General features: G+C 49.8%; 2 protein-coding genes across 25 annotated transcripts; one reads left to right on the top strand and one right to left on the bottom strand.

Moving 5' to 3' along the window:
• Positions 1–212: 212 nt before the first annotated feature.
• LOC1269581 (mRNA turnover protein 4 homolog) lies at positions 213–1,348 on the bottom strand. Its single transcript, XM_308224.5, has 2 exons — positions 1,192–1,348; positions 213–1,123 (listed from the first exon to the last, which is right to left on the bottom strand). The coding sequence occupies exons 1-2, from the start codon at positions 1,217–1,219 to the stop codon at positions 273–275; spliced, it is 879 nt and encodes a 292-aa protein (XP_308224.4). The 5' UTR covers positions 1,220–1,348; the 3' UTR covers positions 213–272.
• A 528-nt stretch (positions 1,349–1,876) lies between these two features.
• On the top strand, positions 1,877–21,996 carry LOC1269582 (14-3-3 protein zeta). Of its 24 annotated transcripts, none has more exons than XM_061663309.1 (7): positions 1,877–2,107; positions 17,108–17,221; positions 17,341–17,454; positions 17,572–17,698; positions 17,807–17,930; positions 18,368–18,531; positions 20,467–21,996. In XM_061663309.1, exons 2-7 carry the CDS (start codon positions 17,160–17,162, stop codon positions 20,620–20,622), a joined length of 747 nt encoding a protein of 248 aa, XP_061519293.1. In that variant the 5' UTR covers positions 1,877–2,107; positions 17,108–17,159; the 3' UTR covers positions 20,623–21,996. The 24 variants fall into 24 exon arrangements, with proteins under 24 accessions (XP_061519293.1, XP_001687869.1, XP_061519294.1 ...); XM_001687817.2 differs by lacking the exon at positions 18,368–18,531 and adding an exon at positions 19,336–19,499 and having other exon boundaries at positions 1,905–2,107; XM_061663310.1 differs by having other exon boundaries at positions 2,016–2,468; positions 17,112–17,221.
• Positions 21,997–22,832: the final 836 nt, after the last annotated feature.

Raw genomic sequence — 22,832 nt, 5'->3', positions numbered from 1 at the left:
GTGTGTTTGTGCGTGTGTCGATAGTCTGTAATAAGTGTAGAGTCTTATTTATTTTAGTGCTTAGCTCAATAAAGAATGATCGAACCGAAATCCTCCAACATTCGGTAATGTTGGCATCTGTTTCCAAAACTCAACCCCTGTGTTTCTTGCTTTGTCCTCTATCATCCTGGGAATGACCTAAACCCAGCGGAAAGAATATCAAACAGCGCAAATTAGTTGTTTGTAAATTATTCAACAATTTACTTTATTTGTACGGCCTTATTTATGTATATTTACTCATCATCATCTCCGGAATCATCCTGTTCCATCGCTTCATCATCATCCTCATCATCCTCATCGTCGTCATCATCGTCCTCCTCCTCCTCCTCATCCTCACTCATCGCATCATCCGTTTTCTTGCCCTTCTTGGCCACCGTGGCCGGCTTGGTCGGCTTTATCGCCGTCTTGCTCGTCTTCTTCGTCGCCGCAATTTCCCGCTTGGTGATCTCCTCGAACCCGTCCTTCTTCGTGTAGCAACAGTTAATGATCAGCTTAAACGTTGCCATCGGTTTGTTGAGCAGCTTCAAGATGCGGGCCTGCTCCGGCGTCAACACCTTGCCCTTCTCGCACACGGTGAACTCTTTGTACAGCGTCACGATACCACGGTCCAGCTTTGTCGGCATGCCCAGCGACCGTAGGTGAGGCTCTATCGCGTGCGAGAATTCCTCCAGCGGGCCCGGCTTCAGCTTGACCGTTTTGGTCGCCCGGAACCCACCGCGGGCGAACTCTTCCGCCTGATACGTGTCGAACCACTCCAGCACCGTCTTCTTGCTTTCCGACGTGAACAGCAGCCCGCACTGGCCGATCATCTGTTCGCGCAGCTGCTCCATACCCTGCTCCAGCTTGGTCGGCTCACTGTTCTCATCGTCGCTGATCAGCTTCAGGCCCAGCTGCATCACCCGATTCTTGCCGAAGAAGAAGCGCGAGTTTTTCCACTCTGCCCGCACATCCTTCAGCTTGCTGTTGCGCATGTTTTGCACCGAGAACAGGAATATGTTGTCGTACTTCTCCCGGCATTGCTGTATGTCCTCGATGATCTGTTGTTTGTTGGACAGACCTTTCCGGTCGGTCTTTGTTAGGGACACTGCGCGGGACGCAACAGGAGAAACAAGTTAGCTTCGACCCCGAATTCAATCCCTCCAACACCATTACCTTTCTTATCTCGCTTTGATTTCGGCATCGTGAATAAATAGCAAACAATTTAACACAAAACTTTACCCCCAAAAACGTGGTGTCCCGGCTGCGAGATGTTTACGATGCGTTTGAAAACATGTGAGCTTTGACAGCTTCGCACAAGCTGACCAAGGTTTACAGACAGAAGGTGGGTGTTTTCGAAACCGCGTATCGAAACGGTTTTCGAAACTTATATTACAAATTCATTTTTGTTTTCAAAGAAATCCTTTTGATTTTGCAGTTCCTTGGAAACTCGTGGAACGAGACATTCCATTGTTTTATACATAAATTCATCATGAATTCTTCTGAGTTCTAAATTTTCCGAGCGGCTGTAGGTGTACTCCTCCCTACAAACCTTGTTTGGCACACTGGATGGTTACATTTTTCTTGCTGGTCAGAATTTACACCTTTTCGTTGAGCCGACTGTTAAAAATTCAAATAATTTACTTGTTTTACTCTTCAAAAATGATAAAAAATCACTTTAGTGATCTATTCATTCAACAATACATTACGAAACAATGTAAGGGAGGTAATGTACACTCAGCAAAAGTGTTGCAATAATTTTTCAAGATTGCTGACGTGACAGTTTGTTAATAAATTTCACATTAACGAGATTCATATGCCTGTTTTCGTACAAATTGTCACGCAAACTATTAAACACTCCTTTAAATGTTCTCAAAACTGAACATTTTCGATTGCGCTCAGGATAGCTCCACCCGGACGCCCGTTTCGCGAGGCGCAATTTGAAAACGAGCTGAAGCGTTTCGGCTCAAGCGTTTCGCTCCATCTGTCAACTTTCCCATCTGCGCTGCTAAATTTTGCTACGAGCCGTGTAAAAAAGTCGTGTGTGCCATCGTAATTTTGTACGTTTAACTACCGCCTCTTCTTACCAAAAGTAAGTAAAACTGCGACCGCTTGTGCCCACCCACCGGGGACACCTGAAGTTTTCCCTCCCGGCACGCACTGTGTGGCCATTTTCTGGGACGGAAGTTTGAACCGCAATCCGGGGTGGGATTTTTTTCTTCTTCCATCTCTCACCCCGGTGTGACGCATCCGACACACACCCCGTGTGTCCGTGTGACGGTGTGTGTGTGTGTGTGCGCGCGCGCCTGTGTATGTCAGGGCAGCCATTTTGAGAGAGAGAGTCTTTGGGCGACGACAGCGAAGAACATCAGTTCGGTACGGTCATTGGAAGTGCGTTCGAACGCCGGTTGCAGCAGCAATTTCCCGTCTGATTCCCGGTCCTTTAGGGGAAGGTTTTTCTGAACGCCGCAGAGCCACCGGTCTCAGGTTGGTGCACTTTTTGGAGGGGTTGGGATGGGTGGCACGTTGCTGTGTTTGTCCAGAGTTGCCAAGCGGTGACGGAGGCGGCGGCGACATCGCTGGGTCAAAAGGTGGTAGTGGTGGCCCAACATAACTCGGGTACGGTGTGAGCGGTGAAAAAGTAAGAAAACGCAGCGCACACGCACGCCTCGGAACGGAAGTGGCCCGATTCGATCTCGCGTGAGTTTAACGTGCCACGAGGGAGGGTAGCGATGGGGAAGCGCATTAAATGATTTAAATGTAATTCTGCCAACCCTCTTCATGGTTTCCTTTTCCGCCACTCTGTTGGTGTATCTGTGTATGTGTGTGTGTGTGTTTTTTTTTTTTCATCCCCTTGACTTCCACATGTACGGCTATGTGTGTGGCTGTCGGTGTTCTGCCTGCTCTAGTGTGTTCAGTCAAGGAATTCGCGTGATCTTCGTGACAGTGTGTGCGTGTGGTGCGGGGCCCCGCATTTCAGTGTCCCTACGCCGACCTTTCCTCCATCGTACGGTTCGTGCGTGTTAGAAACCAAGTGTGTGCGTGTCTGTACATGTGTGCTCGTACATTCGTGTGTGTGTGTAGGTTGGTGTATGCGAGAGTTTGTGTGTTAGAGGTGTGATGGGAGAGACTGTGGAAGAAAAAAACGACGTCATACGATCGACCGGTGGCAGGCGGCGGTTGGTGACACGCGCGTGACGGTAGAAGAAATTGAAGAAGCGCGACTGAGGCGGTGTGTGTGTGTGTGTCAACTTACCCTTCCCAACTTACCCTTCCCACCGGGAGCAGCGGGGAAGCAAAATTCCCGTACGATCACCAACACACGCGCATAATTGGGCGAAGGGTGGATAGGAGGCGAGAATGGGGCTTTCGGAAAAGCTCTACGCAATTTATGGCCCGGCTGGTGAGCTGACAAAAAATAGCTGAAACAGAACTTGATTTGATTATCGATAGATGATGAAGCATGCCGCGAAAGAGAAAGAAAGAGACAGAGTATGGAGCCAGAGCCAGGCAAGAAAGAGAGAGAGAAACAAAAGTTGGACGTGCAACCGAAATCCACACACGACGACACCGCAATAGGCCGGCCGGATAGAGAGAGAGAGACACGGTCATGTTGGGGCCGCTGGCAGACCCCATCCCGTCCCCCGTTCCCCGCTATCTGAGAGGTTGGGTGGAGGTCGTTCATCTTCTTCGCCTCCGCGCGTGACCCGCGGAGGTTCCATTTTCCCGTCCATTTCAGTCACGGGCCACCACATCCGGCAGCATAAGTAGAGAAGTACGCATGTTTCTCGGAACAACCCTCCTCATCCACCGGGCGGTGGTGCTGCTGCTGCCGTCCCGCTTCAGCGTGTGGCCGCTCCGACGGATATGCGCGCGCGAGCTGGGGCGATGAGGATTTTCTAGAATTTTCTCACCCCGTCGCATGCCGTCGCTTTGGACCGGTGTATGAGGAGAGAGAAAGAGAGAGCGAGAGAGAGAGAGAGAGAGCGCTCGCACCGGAGAGCACGAACGGTAAAACGACAGAGTGAAAGGAGGTGCCACACTGCTCGAAAAGAGAAACCGAGCACCAACGGATCATCATCGCCATCATCGCCATCATCATGTTGGTACACCTGTGTGTGCCATGGAAACGCGAGCGCAGAAGCACGTAAGACGCACGCTAGAATGTGTGCAGGTTCGAGTCCCGTTTGCTGCTGCTGCTGCTGCTCAAGAAGAGAAGCGAAAAAAGCAAGAGCACGATGATTGCGAACCGGACAGCAGCTCCATCTCCTCGGTCGGGCCTGACCTTTTTGCTGCTATCAGTCGCTCGCGTTTGTGTTCGATTTTGCAGTTTCCGGCCTCGGGCCACACCTGTCCCCCTTCAAGCGGCCGCGAAGGGGATGCGGAGTATGTGGTGCGCGCCGGAAATGCTCCCAGCACTACCTCCTCCCCCCCTTTTTGGCACGCGCCCATATGCACACGTTTCGCGCGTCTCCACCGGGGCCCGTGCGACCAGAATGGAATGGAATGCGCGCGTGTGTGTGTGTGTAATGCTCGCTCACACCCCTATTGGCTGCTGGTCTGGTGTGGCTGGCTGGCGAACGATTGGCGATGTTGTGTCTTGCTCGCACTGTCGCTCGCACACAAACACACATTCCCCAATCACACAGTTATCTGCTCCACCTCGCCCCACACAGTGCAAGAGGGTGGAGATGGTGGTGGGCGCCGCCGACCAAGAGCAACCTGATCTCAGTAGGTGTGCGCGCATGTGTGTGTGTGCTGAAGCTTTTCCTTCCTTCAGTTCTCGCTGTTTTCGCCGTCGTCAGATCTTTTTTTAATAGCTCTATTTCCCTTTTGCGCGGCTCCTGTACGTGCTCTTCCCATTCGGTCGCATGCGCACTCGCCGATATATCTCTGTCCCCCCTCCCCCCTGTTCTGTGTCTCCCTCCATCCCTCGACAAGGGGATCCAAGTCTTCTCTTTTGGGATGGGGTTGAGGGGTGCGTTCTGGGGACGGTGGAGCAGTATAATGGCTGATTAGTTAGCAGCATTGGTGGCAGTGGCGGCGGCGACGACATGCGTCCAATCCAAAGGGGTTGAGATGGTGGAGCACTGTGCTGTACAAACGGGGACGGCGACAGCACAGGAATGAAAGAGCGAGAGAGCGAGAGAGAGAAAAACGTATGTGTCTATGTGCACGTCGGTGGAGCTGTGTTCGTCGCCGTGTTGCATATGTATATGAGTAATGAGGGGTGGGGGGGGGGGGGTGGTATAGAACGTTTTCAAGGCTAATTCGATTCCGAAGGTGGACGAGGGTGTGTGTGCGTGCAAAAAAAGGAACAAAAAGAGTCAAACACACGGGCGCATGCATACTACTGCGACGCGCACGCTGTGTACATTCACGCGACAACGACGATGGCGAGGGACGCGAGAAGGGTAACATTCCCAATTGAGGGCAGCGATTTGAACTAGATGGCTGAAAGGGAGATGCACACACACACATACATACATATTCTGCTTGGTGGAAGGCAAGAAGGAATAGAGAGGCGGTCGGCTAATTGGAACCCCCGCGCGCCACCATTTGGAAGGACATTGCAAAGCGGCATTCTGGTCGAGCTGAGTTCTGGAGTGGAAGGGACAGTGGAGAAGGCACCGGGTCTCCATTACGACACGATCGCCGGAATCGGTTGCTCCAGCCGGTTGCGCGAAGCTGCTTACACGCGAATGGCCTTGAGCAGTTGCGACAGCAGCACCAGCCCCAGCAGCACCCTTCAGAACATTAGCGGGAGCGAGCAAGAAACACGTGTGCAGACTTGCCTGGAGAAGAAGAACTAGTGGCCCGCCGACGCCGTTAAGCCCCGACCGTTCGACGCCATAAAAAGTGCAGTTTCTCCACCTTCTCCCTCTTCTCCCCGCCGCTCCCGGCCCACTGACGGCCGATCTTCACTTACCATATTCCAACGGTTTCTCGAAAGCCTTCCCACACCCGCCGCCCGCGTTGGGTGTGGTTTGGTGGAGAATGTAAACGGCCATTCGCCGCCGGCGCATGCTGCGCAAAACATGCTGATGGAAACGCAAACAACACACAAACGAAAAACATAAATGCGTGTAGGAAGTGTAGGCGACGCGACGCGCCAAACCACATGATGACGCCGACCCCCAAAAGGCGTTGGTGGAGGAGAGACTGTGGAGCGTGTGGTCTGTATGGAAATGAGATTGACAGCTTCCCGTCCCGTCACGGCACGCCATGTGTCCCCAAACCGCCTCACTTGCGTTGGCTGAACAATATTGCGTTGGAATAGCCTGGCCTTGCAGCCCAGTTTCGTCAATTCCTTCGATGCGTGCTGGAAAAGAGGGCTTCGCGGCATCATTCAGTGTAAGAGTGATGGTGACAATGATTTAAGGAGAAGCGCACATCAAACAAGTCAAACGGCGCACGCAGGAGCCCCCCCCCCCACGGGCTGGCGCGCGCGCATTCAATTGCGCGAGCGCACGCTTAACGGCTTCAAGAGAATGGAACGGCGTGGACGGTTTGGTTGACGTTTTTCGGCCATATATATTAATAAACCTTCACCATCACCCCCAACAGCAGCGCTCCTCCTTGTGTGTGTGTGGGAAGGCAGCGGAAACACATTGGCCACGGGTATAATGCCAACACACACATCGAAAGAAGCTTGATGACAGCAGAAGACGGTCAGCGAGGAGGTCATCGCTATCGATAGCCGTCCTAGGAGAGGGAATAACTCAACGAGCCCCTGTGTCAGGTGAAGAGGAGGAGAAGGTCTTGTTGGAAGGTGTTCCGTCCAGTGCTTTATAGTGAAGAAGCTTGTATACTCAAGATAAGAAACTCTCCACGGAACCACCAACGGAACTTGCCATCTACCTGGAATTGCCACCCCAAACTCCGGTACACCACCGATAAGACGTACGAATCTCTTCCCCACCTCCATCGTCGCAATAGGCAAGAACAAGTGGCGGATTGGTTGCGGGAAACTGGAGCCGTCCGGAGTTAAAAAAAACACACACAATCCTTGGTGGACAAATGGCGACGAAACGGGAGTGGAGAGAAGCTGTTGTTCGGGGGCTGTGTGTACTCACGAGTGTATATATGTGCCTAAACTGATATTTTTTTTCACTTCTCGCCCCTGGGACACCCCTTCCGGGCAGGGCAGCCCGTCCGAAGGCTGTCCGATTGCGTATCTAAATTGCTTCCAACTATTAACGGTGTCGTTGCGGTCGATGTGGCGGGTTGCGGGTTGTGTGGTGGAGGATAGGTTGTTTGTTGGTCTAGCGTGCCGAAAAGGGAGATCCCTGTGCGATCTCTTCTCGGGTCGCCTTTCGGGCACTTTTCGGGCGTCGTTTAGAGCGGAGGGGAGCCAGCCCCAGCCCAAACTCTAACGCGCGTCACCTTATTTACCCTACTGATTGCTCGCCTGTAGCAAATTGTTTTTCTGTACGTGGCGATATTGCATAACTCGCTCGGTCGCTCGGTCGCTCGCTCGCTGACGACAAAAGCATTATCACAGATAAGTAATGAACCAATTGGGGAGGGCAGTGTGGGGAGGGGAGACAGTGCGACAGAACTGTGTCGAATTGCGCCGCGGTGACTCGACTCGGCGGCGCGCAGGCACGTGAACAAAATCCGCTCCACGAGCACACGAGCAAAGAATGATGAATTTTTCCTCGCAGCAGTGACACAATTCCTCGTCGAGATGAGCTTCTTGTGCTTGTGACGAAACAACGAACAAACACAGAGACTCACACACACCCACGGAAAGGAAGAAGAAAAGGACACGGGGCTCGCGCACACTCCATTATAACCTCCGGCACTTCATTAGGGATGAAATTTTAAATTGCTTTGCCGTGTTGTTTTTTCTTTTTTTTTTGGTGCTTTGTGCCGGCGAAAAGCGCGAGTGACGCTTGTGTTGTGATGAAAACTTTCCTAAAGGATGCTTATCATTTGCGCACGAAGTGCAGAAAGGGGGGTTTTCTTTTCCTTTCCTTTCCTTCCTGCACTCCTCCCCTTCTCCTGTGTGTCCTCTCGGCTCGCTGGTTCTCGCTTCCAGTGCTTTTGTTCTTGTTCTTGGCCTGGCGTCGCTTGTTGTTGTTGAGGCGCTCTCTAGCGCACATTATCTTAGAGCGAGCTAAAAAAGGGGCTAAATATAAAGGAGCTGTTCTTCCCTATCCCCTTTTCCCTTCTTCCAGCATCCGAGCATGAGGTGGAAAGAGCACAAGAAGAAAAGAAAAGAAAAAAAGAAGCAGCAACTCCCACTTTCCTCGAGTGCATTTGACGTTGCTTATTTGGATTTGTTGTGTCATTATTGTTGCTGGAAAAGAGGTTCCATCATTGTTGTTTTTTTTTTTTATGTCGAAGAGAAAGTATGTGTGTGTGCTTGTGCTTGTGGCAGTCATTTGCGCGGTCTCTGTGTGGCCAATTTTATCGCACAAGTTATTGCAAACCCTGAATGGCCATTGAATTTTAATGAAGCTTTCGGTGCGCCCTATAAATAGCGTAAGAATGTCCCTCTCGTGGGAGGGTCGTTTTTTTATTGCGCTGGTAAGAAAGACGTGATCGCAAACGCCGGCTCCGATAGAAAAGGATAGCCCGCCCAGTTCCCCAGGGGGTGTTGGCGGGAGGAGGGAGAGAGGGAGAGAGAAAGCAATGAAGCAACATATTGTATAACGTTGCACAACGGACACTACACTGGCCGTGCGCACGGTGTGCTTGTGGCCAATGGAGTCCTGCCCAGTGCTGCAGCACTGGACTGCTCAAGAAGATGCGTCTTCCCTCATTTAGATGTTTTTGTGTGTGTGTCGTGCTAAATGCGCAAGGCTCTCCAATGCAGCGAAATAATGAAGATGACACAGATGAAGAGGAAAAGCCTCCGGTACTTTAAGGCATAAGGACCGCTTGCATGCTTGTGTGTGACTGCTGCATAGCTATAGTACAAAAAGAATAATAATAGAAAGAAGAAGAAAATGAGGGCCTTCTGGTTGAGCATCGTGCCATCATCATGCTGCAAATGCGAACCTTGTTGACTTAGGTCCTAATCATGCTGGATCCTTCATCCAACAAAAACAATTTGCGATTTCTGCTTCTGTACGTGTGTTTGTGTGGGTGTTTGGTGTGTTGGTTCTCACCTCAAGGGATATTGAAGTTTGTTCTCTGGAAAAACACAGGAAAACTGGTCCATCGTGAAACCTCTTTGTGCAAGAAACAAGACCAAAAAAGGAAAAGTGTAGCGTAATATCATTTTCTCCTTCCACAGCGCAACGCTTCGTCGGTTGCGTTGCTCCGAGAGCAGATCCTTCTAACAAAAAAGTTGGCAAAAACCACACGAAAAAGGAAAGAGATATACAGGTTGGTGTGATCCTGGATGTGGAGCCCGGAACACGTAACACTGGAGCATGGAAGGAAAGGCTGCGCCGTCGCAGTTTGACCAATGCGTTATCCTAGCTGGCTCTATCTCTCTCTCTCTCCGTTGTACGGTTGCAGCTCCAGCTCCAGCCTGGTAGCAAACCAGAGCAGGACCGGGCTAGGTCTTTCTTCCCCCCCATTTGCTCGTGTTCACGACCATATTGAAAGAATGTGCCAGAGATTGTACCGTACCCCGTGTGGTGTGTGTGTGTGGTGAATCTATCGATCGGGTTAGCTAAAATAAAACCACGTTGCCTTTGATCATTAAAATCGAGACGATGGGGGTCGTTTGGATGTTTCAAGAGGCGTTGAGGCGTCCTCCTAGCGCTCGCCCGAATCCATCTTTTCGAGCAGGCTGGGGCTAGCTCGTTGTCAAGGAGGCTTGCTATGGAGATGCTCTAAAGTCGCAATCAACGGGACCTTTGGTCAAGCATCCTTACTACCGTACGTCGAACGTAAGTGGAAAGGCCGGATGTCGGATGACCGACCGCCGCACACAAACCGAAACGATCCTGGCCATCCCTTTTCTACGGCCCAATCTTCAGCTAACCGGAAACCATTCCCACAGAAAAGGATGTATTGTAATGTTGGGTGGGGGAAGGTCCACCATTTCCTCCACCTGGCTTGAAGATTCCTTGCCAGTTCCCGTCCACCTCCGTGAAGCCAAACCTTTTCTCGGTGTACCGTGCGCACGCGCATCCAATAAAATCATATTCTCGTGCTCGGTTCCCCACCGAACAACCACCACCACCACCACTCCTCCCTGCAAACCATGCGCTCGAAGCATTAGTGTTTCTCTCGCCAGCAGCTCTCGTCGGCCGGGAGCAATTGGGGGGATGACCGTGTTTTTTTTGTTTCAAATGCGTGTGTGATTGTAGCGTACGAGAGGGAGAGACAGAGCCAGTCCAAGTCCAAGAGGGATCAGCAAACGGAATCGCGTAGCAGCATAACAGCAGGCGCTGATGATGTTCAACATCCCCCCAGAAAGAGAGAGAGAGAGACAGAGAAAATAGATAGAGAGAGAGCAAGATAATGAAAATATATGGGAAAGCAAGAGAGAGAGAGCGAGAGAGAGCGAGGCCAGAGCGACACCGTCCCAGTGTCGGTATTTTTGAACGCACGAACGCGGGGCCGGTTCGGGACCAACCAACTCGGCAACCCAGGGCCAGTGTGTCAGTCCCGGAGTTCGTGCGAGCTTTTCACGACGCGTTCGGTTTTCTCGCTGCGTGCGTTCTGCTGCTGCCTTCTGCCCACTGTGTGTGCGGTGTGTGTATCTATAGTGTGTAGTTGGAGAGTAGGCTGGTACTCGCGTCGCCGTGTCCCCGTGTCGGTTTCTGGTGGAAGAACAGCGGCTCGCCCGTGCGGAAACGTGTAGGTTTTCCTTCCCCGGGGTGTCCCATCCGTCCCGAAAGATGTGCAGGGAAAAGGTAGAAAGCAGTGTGGGAGGGGGGGGGAGGTAGAGACGGCGGTCTGTGAGAAGGGCGTGAACGTAGAGGCTTTCTGCGTGTGCAATTTGCCCGCTGCAGACACAGCCCCATGTCTCGTCGGGAAAGAATTTGCTCGACGGCTGTCCCCGCCCCGTCGCTCTTCTACCCGTCTTCTTATTGTTTTCCAACCACCCTTCCACCAACAAGCGAAAGACACACGAGTTTCGCATTTTCGCCTACCCCTTCCCCCCTCGCCTACCCATCCTCCATCAGTGGCGTCAGTGACGATCGCCGCCGCCGTCGCCGCATCCTCCCCCGTTGGTGTGATAAATTTCATGCGAGGAAAAACGTCTGCCTGGCTGCCTGGTTCATACTTTTTTATAGACGGAAAATGGTCTTCTTTTTCTGCGCCTTGGGGCCGTGCAAAACGGCGATGCAACGAATCGAAGATGGCGGCGTGTTCTGGGAAAAAGGGAATAAAATTCCGACACTACCTACCGCGCAACACTTCCCTAGCAACAAGAGCACCACTTTGATTGACTTTGAACCTGCAGGAAGAAAGCGGTGGAAAACTCTCACCACCGTGCGTGCGTACGTGCGTGCGTGTGGATCTCTCTTTTCCGTTTTATCAGTGTGTGTGTGTGTCGGGTGTGCTCCTTCTGCTCTACGCGGGGGCTTCCTCCGGGCAATAGGCCAAACCATTCTTTTCGGACTAGAAATTGCGTACGTTCTGAGGACAACCCCCTACGTTTGTATGTGTGTGTGCGTTTGTGTGTGGGCGCGTGTGCAAAAGAGTCTCGGCGGCTCCAAGAAGCTTGGACGGACGGACAGAGTTATGCCTGTGGCGTGTGTGTGTGTGCTGGGTTAAGGAATAGTATGCATTAAAGAAGACGAGTACGTCACACGGAAGCAAATGAATTTGAAAGCTAAATTCAGATCGGAGAAAATCGATTTGGGGAAATTCGGTGAAGATAAAGCATTTGGTGGATGTGCTGAGGTGTGTGTATGTAAGAGAGAATGAGAGAGAGCGAGAGAGAGAGTATGCAGACTGTGTGGAACCAAGAGGTTTGCCAGATTCAGAATTGTGTCATACGTCATTTGCCAGACTTCACCATGTGTCCAAATGAAAAGACAATCAAATCTGTGCCTCTGCCTTAATACCTGGATCTAAATACTATTTGCAATACTTTTAGCAACTCATATTACAATTAGAAGAAGAATCTACATGATCTGTTAACAAGAGTTGCTGCATACGAATCAATTTGACCCGTTAGCGTGATGTCCTTCTGATCGCTTTATGGGCGTATAATCGATTCTGTGAGCTTGCGCCCGGTATCGATTTTTCACCTCGTTTTTCCAACATCATCATCATCATCATCGACATCTCTACCTCTCTGCCTGCGCCTGCTTTGTGGTCTAGATAAGATCTGGAGCTGTAGAGCACACGCAAGTACTCACACACACACAGACACATGGTTTGGGGGTTTATGGAGCTGCTGGCTCAGCTGAGTTGAAGAGGAGATGATTCCCAGCAGAAAACATAAAATATCCATTTGCAAGAGAAAGAGAAAGGGCGTGTGAGAGAGAGAGAAATTCTCCCTGGGAGAGCAAGAGAGAGGAGAACATTGGCCAGAATCAATCATCAGAAGATGCCGTTGTTTTCTCGAACATTGTTGGGCTGCGGAATCGGTAGAATCAATACAGGCAGCAATCTATTTCCATCACGCGCCATTCTTTACGTGCTCCCTTCGCCGGGAAATCTACGAAAGCAGCAGAATGCGTCCGAAGTGTAGCTGTTAGTGCGTTGCAGATGGAAAACGAACGATGTCTAATGGAAAAGCGGCGGGTGCGCGCAGAGAAACGCTGATCGAAAATGACAAAGAGCAGGGAGACTCGAATCAGACAGTGGAAGAAGAAGAAGAAGAAGAAGAAAGTCTCCAACCCGGCTCCACACTAGATGTCATCCAACAGTGCCAACGGCATACACGCATCATCATGGCGATAGCAAACGGTGGCGCATTCGGCCGCGGGACAAGCTGTAGGAGAAATTGAAGACGCGATTGTAGTAGAGGCACACCTCAGAGGGCTCGGTGTCGCCGGTAAAACTTTTCTTTTTTTATTATATGTCCGATAAAAGAAACGCCACACAATGCATCTCTGTGTGTGTGTGAGTTGGACCCGGACCAGCTTCATTGGGGAGGTGCAATTTTCATTTCCAATGTTCCGATTTTCGTTATTTTCGGGGTAGCCGCCACATGGTCGATGGTGTGTGTATATGTGCATTTTTTTTCTTAAACGTTCCCCAGATTGAAGGAAAGTAGCTTCGCTTCGAAAAAACGAATTGCGGAATGTGAACGGAATGCAACAAACGCACACACACACGGAAAGCGGTTACGGATGAAGATACCACCACGTTAACGGGACAATTCCATTCGAAGCGCGAAGAAGGAATGGAATGATGAAACGGAAACTCTCCAAACACAGGGAGGATGATGGGAGAAAAGGAAACGGCAGCATAGACAAAAATTGTGTGTGTGTGTATGGGGTTGCATGCGTCAACACCGGCAACGGCAGACAAGAGCAGACAAAAGCAGCACTCGTCGTCATCAGCCGAATCATCAAACTGGCGCTATGCTGGTGGATCCCGCGAGAGACCCCACCGATTGGTGTGTAGAGAAGACCGGCGGCACACTCACCAATATCTGCTCGGATGCAATATCTGCTGCCCGGGAGTCGAATTGCTGCGGCCGAGGCTTTCGAGAAATTCTGTTGGCGCGTGTGTTGTTGCGCTAACGCGCTGGATGAAGTGAAACATCCGCTGGTACGATGATGATGATGATGATGATAATTGCATCTCATCTTTCCAGACACACAGCATTCCCGTCCGGCGGGACTGGATGGGCTTTTCTCTCTCTATCTCTATCTCGCCTCGTCTCTGTCTAGTGCATCGCTCACAAACGAATGGTTGGGTCCGGTGCAATCGGATTTCCGATCCGGATTGTTTTTCACGCGCAGCTGGCTGCCCTTTAGTGCCTTTTTCAGGGCCATCTCATATCACACGCACACACACAAACACTCGAAAAGTCCAGCACATATATGATAATCGTGGGAGTAGTGAGTGGGATGGGCGAGCGGTTGCCACCGTTTGCGCGCTGCGGCACTGGTGCTATGTATTTATGAAATTATTTTTTATTGATTTTCCCAATCGGTTCCGCACGCGACGACAACGAATGGCAATGCCAGGGGAGGCGGGACGGCTACTGTTCCGCTTCCGCATGCTAACGCCTTGCCTAGCTGGGCGCGCGTGGGCAGAGGTCGCACCGCCACCAACCGGGTCGGGTGGTTGATTTCTAAAAGCGCGACGACGGTGTTGTTATCGAGATCTCATTAAAACTTTTAACTGCTTCTCGAGGGCCTCATTTGTCGAGCGACGAAGGGGTTGCATTGGTAAATGGAGAATCAACTGCCTTGCCTCCACCCACCCGCAGCTCCCCATCATTCCCGGGGTGCCGTTGAGTCAGTAGTCAGAGTGTGGCATTGAATGGTGTGACGCCTTTTGGGGTGTGCGCATAAAGCGCGCTTAACATGGACCTCCTTTCGGGCCGGTTTCTCGCATTATCCACTGGCTGGAGCGAATTGGAAGGGTGGGGTGGCCCGTAATTGACGATAGTCGCGCGCGCGCCCGCTCTGTAAGGCGATGGAGCAGCATGGTTGTTAATGGCAACCTACCATCACTACCACGCACTTACACAAACGTGTACCACAGCACCACCACCACCACACACACACACGCCTCATGCAAACACGCACGGATGACTCACTGTTGTATGGTGGCGACTGACGCGATGCCGTTTTGGAACAGTGTCACCAGAAGGGAGTCATGCACGAGAAAGGGCAACTGGAGAGATAAAGAGAGAGAGTGAGAGCGAGCAAGAGAGAAAAAGGCCGATTGAAAAGAGCGTGTTAGTGGGGATAGGCAATCGACCGCCGTCTTTTTTTCGATTAGTTAGATTAGGAACGTCGCAACGACCGGAAGACGGTTCAGAAGGGGCCCTTACCAGTGTCGGCAGAACTTACCGGAGAGAGAGGACAGAGAGAAGGTCTGTACCGATTCGGGTTCAACACACACTCATCCGTTCCCAAGAGGAGGTGAGGTGAATAACACTGTTTGTGCTGGATGAATGTTTGCGCTTACGTCCAACATCGTCATCTTCTCCCCCCTTTTGGCTCCCCTTCTGTTTCACAAGAAGGAAGAGGAAAATAGTTATTTTAGATATTTTCATTTTCCTCATATTGTCGGGCATGACGCAATCTCTGCCGAGGGGTACGATTCGATCCGATCCAGTCCACTACTCCCCAGAGGGTGTGCGTGCGTACGTGTGTCCTATTACCACCGATGATGCTTTCTTCAAAATAGTCCAACGCCAACGTCGATTTCTTCCGTCGAGTGTATGTGCGTCTTCCGAGTGCGTGCAAGCGAGAGTGTGTGTGTGTGCGTTGGAAATGATTGTGTATGTGTTGGTAGAGGCAGATTTTCAACGTTTTTAATCTTCCCCGGTCGGCTAATCAAACATTCAATTTTGCGGTTGCTGTGTGTCCGCACACAAATAGGGTTTTGCCAAATTCTCATATTCTGTGTGTGTGTGTGTGTGTGTGTGTTGGTGCGATTACGATCCTTTTGTGCTTTCTCTGTCTCTCTTTCTCCCGTTCTTCCTCTTACACCACCGGCCTGCGTGACCTCCGGGGTTTGACGCATCTGTCCCGTGTCGGATTACGTCATCATCACCAAAGAAGCGCCGCCGCCGGGAAGAGGAATCACGTTTCTTACTTATGCGCTGGCCGTCGCTGCCAAACTGCAAATGCGGCGGTACTACGCCTGACCCTATCTGTGTGTGTGTGTACGAACAGTTTGTGCGAATGAGGTTTTATACGTTCTTCTCTCTGAGTGTGTGTTAGTAGTGGTGCAAGGGACCTTGGATTTGGGCAAATGAGAGTGTCGGCCCGGGAATGTTGGCGCCCCCCGGTTGTGTGTTGGCGTGTTAGTCATCGAGGACCGCAAATTGTTCCGCATGAGCCGTTGGAAAATATGGTTGGTGTTGATGCAAATACGGTCCTACGGATGCTTCTGGCCACGCGCTGAGTAATCGGATAAAACCAAACCTCATCTCCTCTCGCTCTTCCGCACCATCCGACAGCTCGTAAATCATCTCTTCCCCGTATTGCTGCTCGACTCGACGATTTATTTAAAAATATCTCTTGCCAATGCAGCTGTATCGAACGATTTTTGCAGCAAAAGTACGAGCTGTCTGCATGAGTGTGCGAGAGTGTTGGGTTGAAATGTGTTCCCTTTTTCTGGAGCCGCCAGTCTACTATTTCCAACTGGACGGCAAATCCTTTTTTACACACACACTCACACACTCGAGAACGCGTGGTGGCAGAATATCGATCAACAGAGCACGAACTGTGCGTCGCAACTGCATCACTCCATCACCACTACGGACCTCCAGCCCTCTTAGTGGTCGTCGTGGTGGACTACTTAGCTGGCTCTTAGTTGGCACGGTTCGGTCGTGTTGAAAGAGAGCGCAGGCGAGATTTTTTGCGCTGCGCTCTTCCAATCGATACACCCGTTCGCCGCTCGCTTCCCCCCGAATCGACTTTCCCCAGTCTGTGTTGGCAGAGCGGCAGCCTTGGTGTGGTCAGTGTCCTGATTCCACTGCGGCACAATATTCATCTTGCAGCAACACACCGCAGCGCACCGTACACACAGTACTACACGGTTGTTTGTCCTCCTAACACAGAGTGTGTGTGAGTGTGTGTGGGTCAGCGTGTGACCACTGTGTGTCTGTGTGTGTTTGCGTTGCTATGCGGTGTGGCGTGTCATTCGGCAGTGGCAAAGTCACCGGGTTTGATTGCGTTCGATAGAACAACTAATCGTCGAAGTATCGGGATCTAGCAGGCTTTGCTACTGCTGTTTGTCATTTCCCAGTCAGATGGAGGCCGAAATCAGTGAATCTATTCTGCTGCTGTGGTTAATAATGAACTAAAAGTTGTGTCCCTCGTAAAAGCGGTTAATTGTGTTTGTTGCACAAACAGCAACTTCCCCCCAGGACCGTATAAAGTTTTATGAGCCCTTGTGGTGTTTACGTTGCTCAACAGGAGTGTGTTGCTATATTTTTTTTCCATATTCCTTACCTCAGCTCTTTTAATGGTCCATAATCTCGCTAATAATGGCTTCCGTTTCCTTTTATCTCTTCCCCTTCTCCTCGCAGGAAGTTTCTCTCGTTTTAAGCTAGTGAAAGAAGCTAATCCAGAACACTCAAAATGTCTACCGTCGACAAGGAAGAGCTAGTGCAGAAGGCAAAACTAGCCGAACAATCTGAACGGTAAGTGTGTGGAGGGGGGTGGGGGTGTATAATCACTCCACCACCAAAACGGAACTCGCTCATTGCTGTGTCCATGTGTCCTACATTTGCTTTCTGTCTGCTTTCAAATACACTTCCAGATACGATGATATGGCACAGGCAATGAAATCAGTAACAGAAACCGGAGTGGAACTGTCAAACGAGGAAAGGAACCTACTGTCCGTCGCTTACAAGAACGTCGTCGGTGCCCGAAGGTATGTGTGTGTGTGTGTGCAAAAACTGAGAACGACCACAATGGCACGTGTGTGATCTAGTTTAATTGACTGACGGTATGTGTTTTCTGCTCTATTGTTCTTTCGTCTCCACGACAGATCATCATGGCGAGTGATATCGTCGATTGAACAGAAAACGGAATCCTCTGCCCGCAAACAGCAACTGGCACGAGAGTACCGGGAACGAGTTGAGAAGGAACTGAGGGAAATCTGCTACGAAGTGCTGGTACGTAAAAGAGGCGGTCCTGTGATGCTGTAATCATGCTGAAATGCTAATTTTACTCCATTTTCCATCTCTCGTTCTACCTCTCTCTCTCTCTCTACGCATACACAGGGTCTGCTGGACAAATTCTTAATTCCCAAAGCCAGTAATCCAGAGAGCAAGGTGTTTTACCTCAAAATGAAGGGAGACTACTACAGATACCTAGCTGAAGTAGCCACCGGCGAAACCCGCCACAGTAAGTCCATCCTGTTTATCCAATTCGTGCGTGAACGTGCGACGCGGGAGGCACTGTGCTTACAGTATTGTGACGTCTGCGGTGTACCAACAAACGTACCCATGCTCTGCCGCATTGCCTTCCGACGTTTCACAGTTCCAAACTCCAGAACTCCCGTTCTCCCAGTCCTCCATTTCCATATTTACAATGCATCACCCTTCCAATCTCCAACCTCTCTCTCTCTCCCTCTCTTTATCTACCCTTGCGTTATCATACACGGTGGAAACACGTACTAATTATATTCGCACATCTTTATCTCTTCTCCATAATGCATCGTTTCCATTCGCTCGCATTCCAACGTACGCCACCGTGTTACGTTTACGTAATGCCCTGCGCGTGGTAATGCGATGCGCTGCTCTCTGTGGTCGCGCACTATCAAAACCAATCGCCACAAACAGCCGTAGTTGACGATTCCCAAGCCGCGTACCAGGATGCCTTTGAAATTAGTAAAGGCAAAATGCAGCCAACACATCCTATCCGATTGGGTCTTGCGCTCAATTTCTCCGTCTTCTATTACGAGATCCTAAACTCGCCCGACAAAGCCTGCCAGCTGGCTAAACAGGTCAATTATGATGCTTCCAATTCCGAACGCTGCGATTATTAATGTTGTTTCCTCGCTCTCCCCGGGCGACGGCGGCTGCTTACGTTACTCTCGGGCCATGTTGTCTTCAACTGTTTCAGCTCAATCGAAATAATTATAATATACACACAATCTCTCTCTCTCTTACTCACACACACACACACACACACACAGGCAAATGCACGCTTTTGGCAAACTCTACTGCTAGTGGTTGCGTGTGTGTGTCTGTGTAGCTGCGCAGTAATGTTGTGGTGATATGGTTTGCGTGTCCCTCCCCTCTCTCTCTCTCTCTCTTTCTGTTTGCGGTGATATCGGGGTTTGCCGTTGTTTGAACTTTTGTTTGTCTTAATTGCCAAGAAAATGCACGCTCGAGCGAGAATGGCACTCGTTTCGAGACGCTCTACCTTTATGACTTTATGTATCTTTAACAACGTGTAGTTTATTGACAACATTTATGTTGAAGCACACACAAAGGACGATAGCAATCCGAGTGTGTGTGTGATCGTTGCTTAGAGTATCTATCTGTGCCGTTTCCCAGTTTTACATGATCTCCTTGCGCTCTACGTTTTTTTCACAATTTCTTCGTTACATCCCTGTGCAAGCTGTGCTCTGTGGTGTACACTCCTCTACATTATTAACCCAAAAACAAAACTAATCCTTGCAAAGAAGAGAACGTATGCAAAGTGGTCACAGGTCACATGTACGCCTGTTCGGCGCAAAAAAAAAAACAGTCTGCACCATTCTGACTCCTCCAGTCTCTCTCTCTTCTTCTTCTTTTTCCTTTAGCTGTGGTTGAGGATTCGCAGAAATCGTATCAGGAAGCGTTCGATATTGCAAAGTCGAAAATGCAACCCACGCACCCGATTCGGTTAGGTCTAGCGCTGAACTTTTCCGTCTTTTACTATGAAATCATAAACTCTCCAGCACGGGCTTGCCATCTGGCGAAGCAGGTTAATGATTGGATTTTCCTTTACTTTAATCATTATTTTGTCGTGTGTTCTTTTTTTTCACTTCGTTTTATGATCGGATATGTGTTAGGGTTAGGTGCCTCTATGTGTTTTATTATTGGTTGTTTCCATTTAACACACTTATTTCATTGTTTAGTATTTACTTTGCATAGCTCGCTCTTATCTCTTGTTTTTTGTCTGCCATTCAACCAAGTAAACATAGTTTAAATCGTGCAGAAACTTCAATGATTAAGTTTTTGGTTGACAGACAATATCTATTTGTTTGCTCTAATCGAGTTACTGAGGTGTCACATGTGTTACTAACATAGGAACTATCTGCTGCCTGATGCTGCCCACTAACTACTAACCTAATGCGCTTGCAAGATTTGCCATCAAGATCCCAGAAACTATTCCTGGCTCAGATGAAAACGTGTAATCCCCTAACTCCCCAATTAACTCTCTGTTGCCTGTGCCTGTGCCCTTAATGCAGTTAATATCATAACCGTTGTTGTGCAATTCATCATACGCAAACCCACCGGAAAGACCCACAGATTCGATAGCGGGACACGACCAATTTACGCATCTCACGCATGTATGCGCGCGCAGCTCTGTGATTGTTGTGTATTTTATTTATTTTGATCGATTGAAACGTACGTGGCTCAGAACGGAAGCCGGTTGTTGTGTCCGGTTTCGAGCAGATTGACAGTCAGCAAAGCGGAATCATGGATCTTGCTTTGAAGAACAGTCAACCTGCTAGAAGGAGGAAACCATTTAGATTGTGGAAAATAATGTAAACTTTATCTTCATTTCACGAAATCCCTTCGCGGCCTCTCCGGACCTCTTTTGGTGGAACTTCCTCGACATATCGAAACGGATGGACGGGACGGATGGCTTTGTCACTTGTTTGCCGCTGGACCTGTGGATGTGGATTGTGAACGCTCTGCCCTCACCCCACCCCATCCCCCGACAGGCATTCGATGACGCGATTGCTGAGCTGGACACGCTGAACGAGGACTCCTATAAAGACTCGACACTCATCATGCAGCTGCTGCGAGACAACCTGACGCTGTGGACGTCCGATACCCAGGGTGACGGTGACGAACCACAGGAGGGTGGCGATAATTAACCAAACTAAAATTAAAGCGAAACAAAAAACCACACACACACGCATACACACTACCAACAACAACAACAAAACAACCAACATAGACACGCAGACACGAAACACGCCACACACACACACATTACACGGTACACATTACACTACAGACACAAACACACACACTTAAAGCATAATAGAAATTCCTTTTGACTATTGATTAATACGAGACAGCGGAAGGGAACCGCTACCATCACCACAGTTGGTGTTGTGCGAAGAAGATGAAGCGAGCGCAGATAAAAAAAAAGAGTAGCTTCCGCAAAACATAGCAAAATATCGTGCAAGAAGAGCAGCAGGCACCACCGCGTCAGTGTCTCAGTAACAGCAAGTCAGCAAGTCAGCAGGTCAGCAGCAGCAGCAGCAACAGCCAAACGATGATGGTATGAATGTTGGACTGGAAAGTAGCAAAGGACACACAACACAACACATCAGTCATCGATCGAGGCAGAGATAGAGAGTAACGAAAGCAGGCAAGCCTTTTCCCGTTTGTGCTCCGTGGCCGAACGGAGACGTACATTAGTTCGGTTTCTTGCGAACGAGAGTGAATTCACTCTCGGGTTAGCACAGCACTCAGCGTCAGCAGGTCCGGAAACGGAAGAAGTAGTAGGCATAAAGTAGAGCAGCCAGCCAGACAGACGGCCGCGCGGATACTCTCGTCGCTTGTGATGTGTACGTCGTCATCCTTGTGTCATCGCGCAGGAACTATGTGGGTGTGTGTGTGTGCGTGTGTGGATGTGTGTGTTATGTCAAAGAAGAAGGAACGCCCGAGGAACTGGCATAATTTTGTTGCTTTTTAACGAGCACGAAATAAAGGATTGGTGTAACAATAACAACAAACCATAGCAAGTAACAAGGTGAGAAAAAGGGCACGAAATGAAGAAAGCAGAGCTGTTGCCTTAGCGCTCATTCTGCTCGAACGCATTATGTGCTTACTAACAACCCACACACACACTCGAAACGGCAGCGAGAAAGAAATGATTAGAGTCTTTTTTTTAAAAGCACTGTACTACTTCCGTAGTGCAACGGGAAGCGGGCAAAAATATACACGCACTCACACACTCACACACACACGCATACATATTATCAGAAATTGGATGCTTTTCTGAAATCTGGTAAGAGAGAGAGAGAGAGAGAGAGAGAGAGAAAAGAAAACAACATCTCTATCAAAAGCATAACGGGGGCCAATGATGACGAACAATATGCCAAGCAAACCAATCGAAGGCTAAACAGAACAAAGGAAAGAAGAGAGAAAAGAGGCATTAACGTACAGAGGAAAAGAAGGTAAAAGTCTAAACTGAAACGATGAGTGGCAAACAAACAAAACAAACAACTCAAAAACTACATGTTTATAATGTATGTTCTATTGCTATAGTCCCTGTTTTCCTCCCTGGGTCCTGAGAAAAGAAGCAAACAAGCAATCTCTCCCCGGCCTCCCCCCTCCCCACCCCTATCCACGATTAAGTCTCATTGAAGTGGATGTATATGTGTGTGTGCGTGTGCGTGTGTGGAGATGTTTTTCCGAATCCCCCCACTCACTACTTTGGTAACTTTTGTCGATTAATGAATGTGCGTGCGTGCGTGCGGTGTGTGTGTGTATGAGCGATGGGAGGAGGGGGAGGAACCTCGAATACAACCAAAGGATTGGGGGCGAGGGAGAGGAAGTAGCACTTGGATTATTCTGAAACGATCGCGTACGATCATGTCTGTTTGTCTCTGTTGCGGCACACTTGCGTGCCAATTTGCGCATTGAATACTCTTAAGGTTAAGGCACAAGGAGGCACCATTGCGGAGCGTCCTCGGGGGCGCTTTTTTGGATGGAAGTTTGTGTATGTGTGTTCCGTTGAATGATTCCCCCCCTTCCCCCCACCCTCCGAAAAGAAGCGATTGGGGGGAGGGGTCAAATATGCAAAACATATTTATCTAAATGTGTCTTCACAGCAAATGTGTCCCTTGTGTTGCTGTTGCTGTTTCCCGAATTTTGTGTGAGATGGATATAACCCTTCTCCCTTCTCTTTCTTCCCAACTCGATATATGGATCAGATCACAAAGCTCTTCTATAAATGTCTACACACTCTACACAAAACCAAGCCAATGAATGTCCACAAATCACAAATCACGTGTTGGCCCCGAATCGTCGTCCTTTCTTCCAGTAACGATTGCACCCCACACGCTCGCAC

Source organism: Anopheles gambiae, chromosome 2, assembly GCF_943734735.2.
Source record: "Anopheles gambiae chromosome 2, idAnoGambNW_F1_1, whole genome shotgun sequence".
Classification (NCBI taxonomy): Eukaryota; Metazoa; Arthropoda; class Insecta; order Diptera; family Culicidae; genus Anopheles; species Anopheles gambiae.
This window is presented reverse-complemented; position numbering and strand designations above follow the sequence as displayed.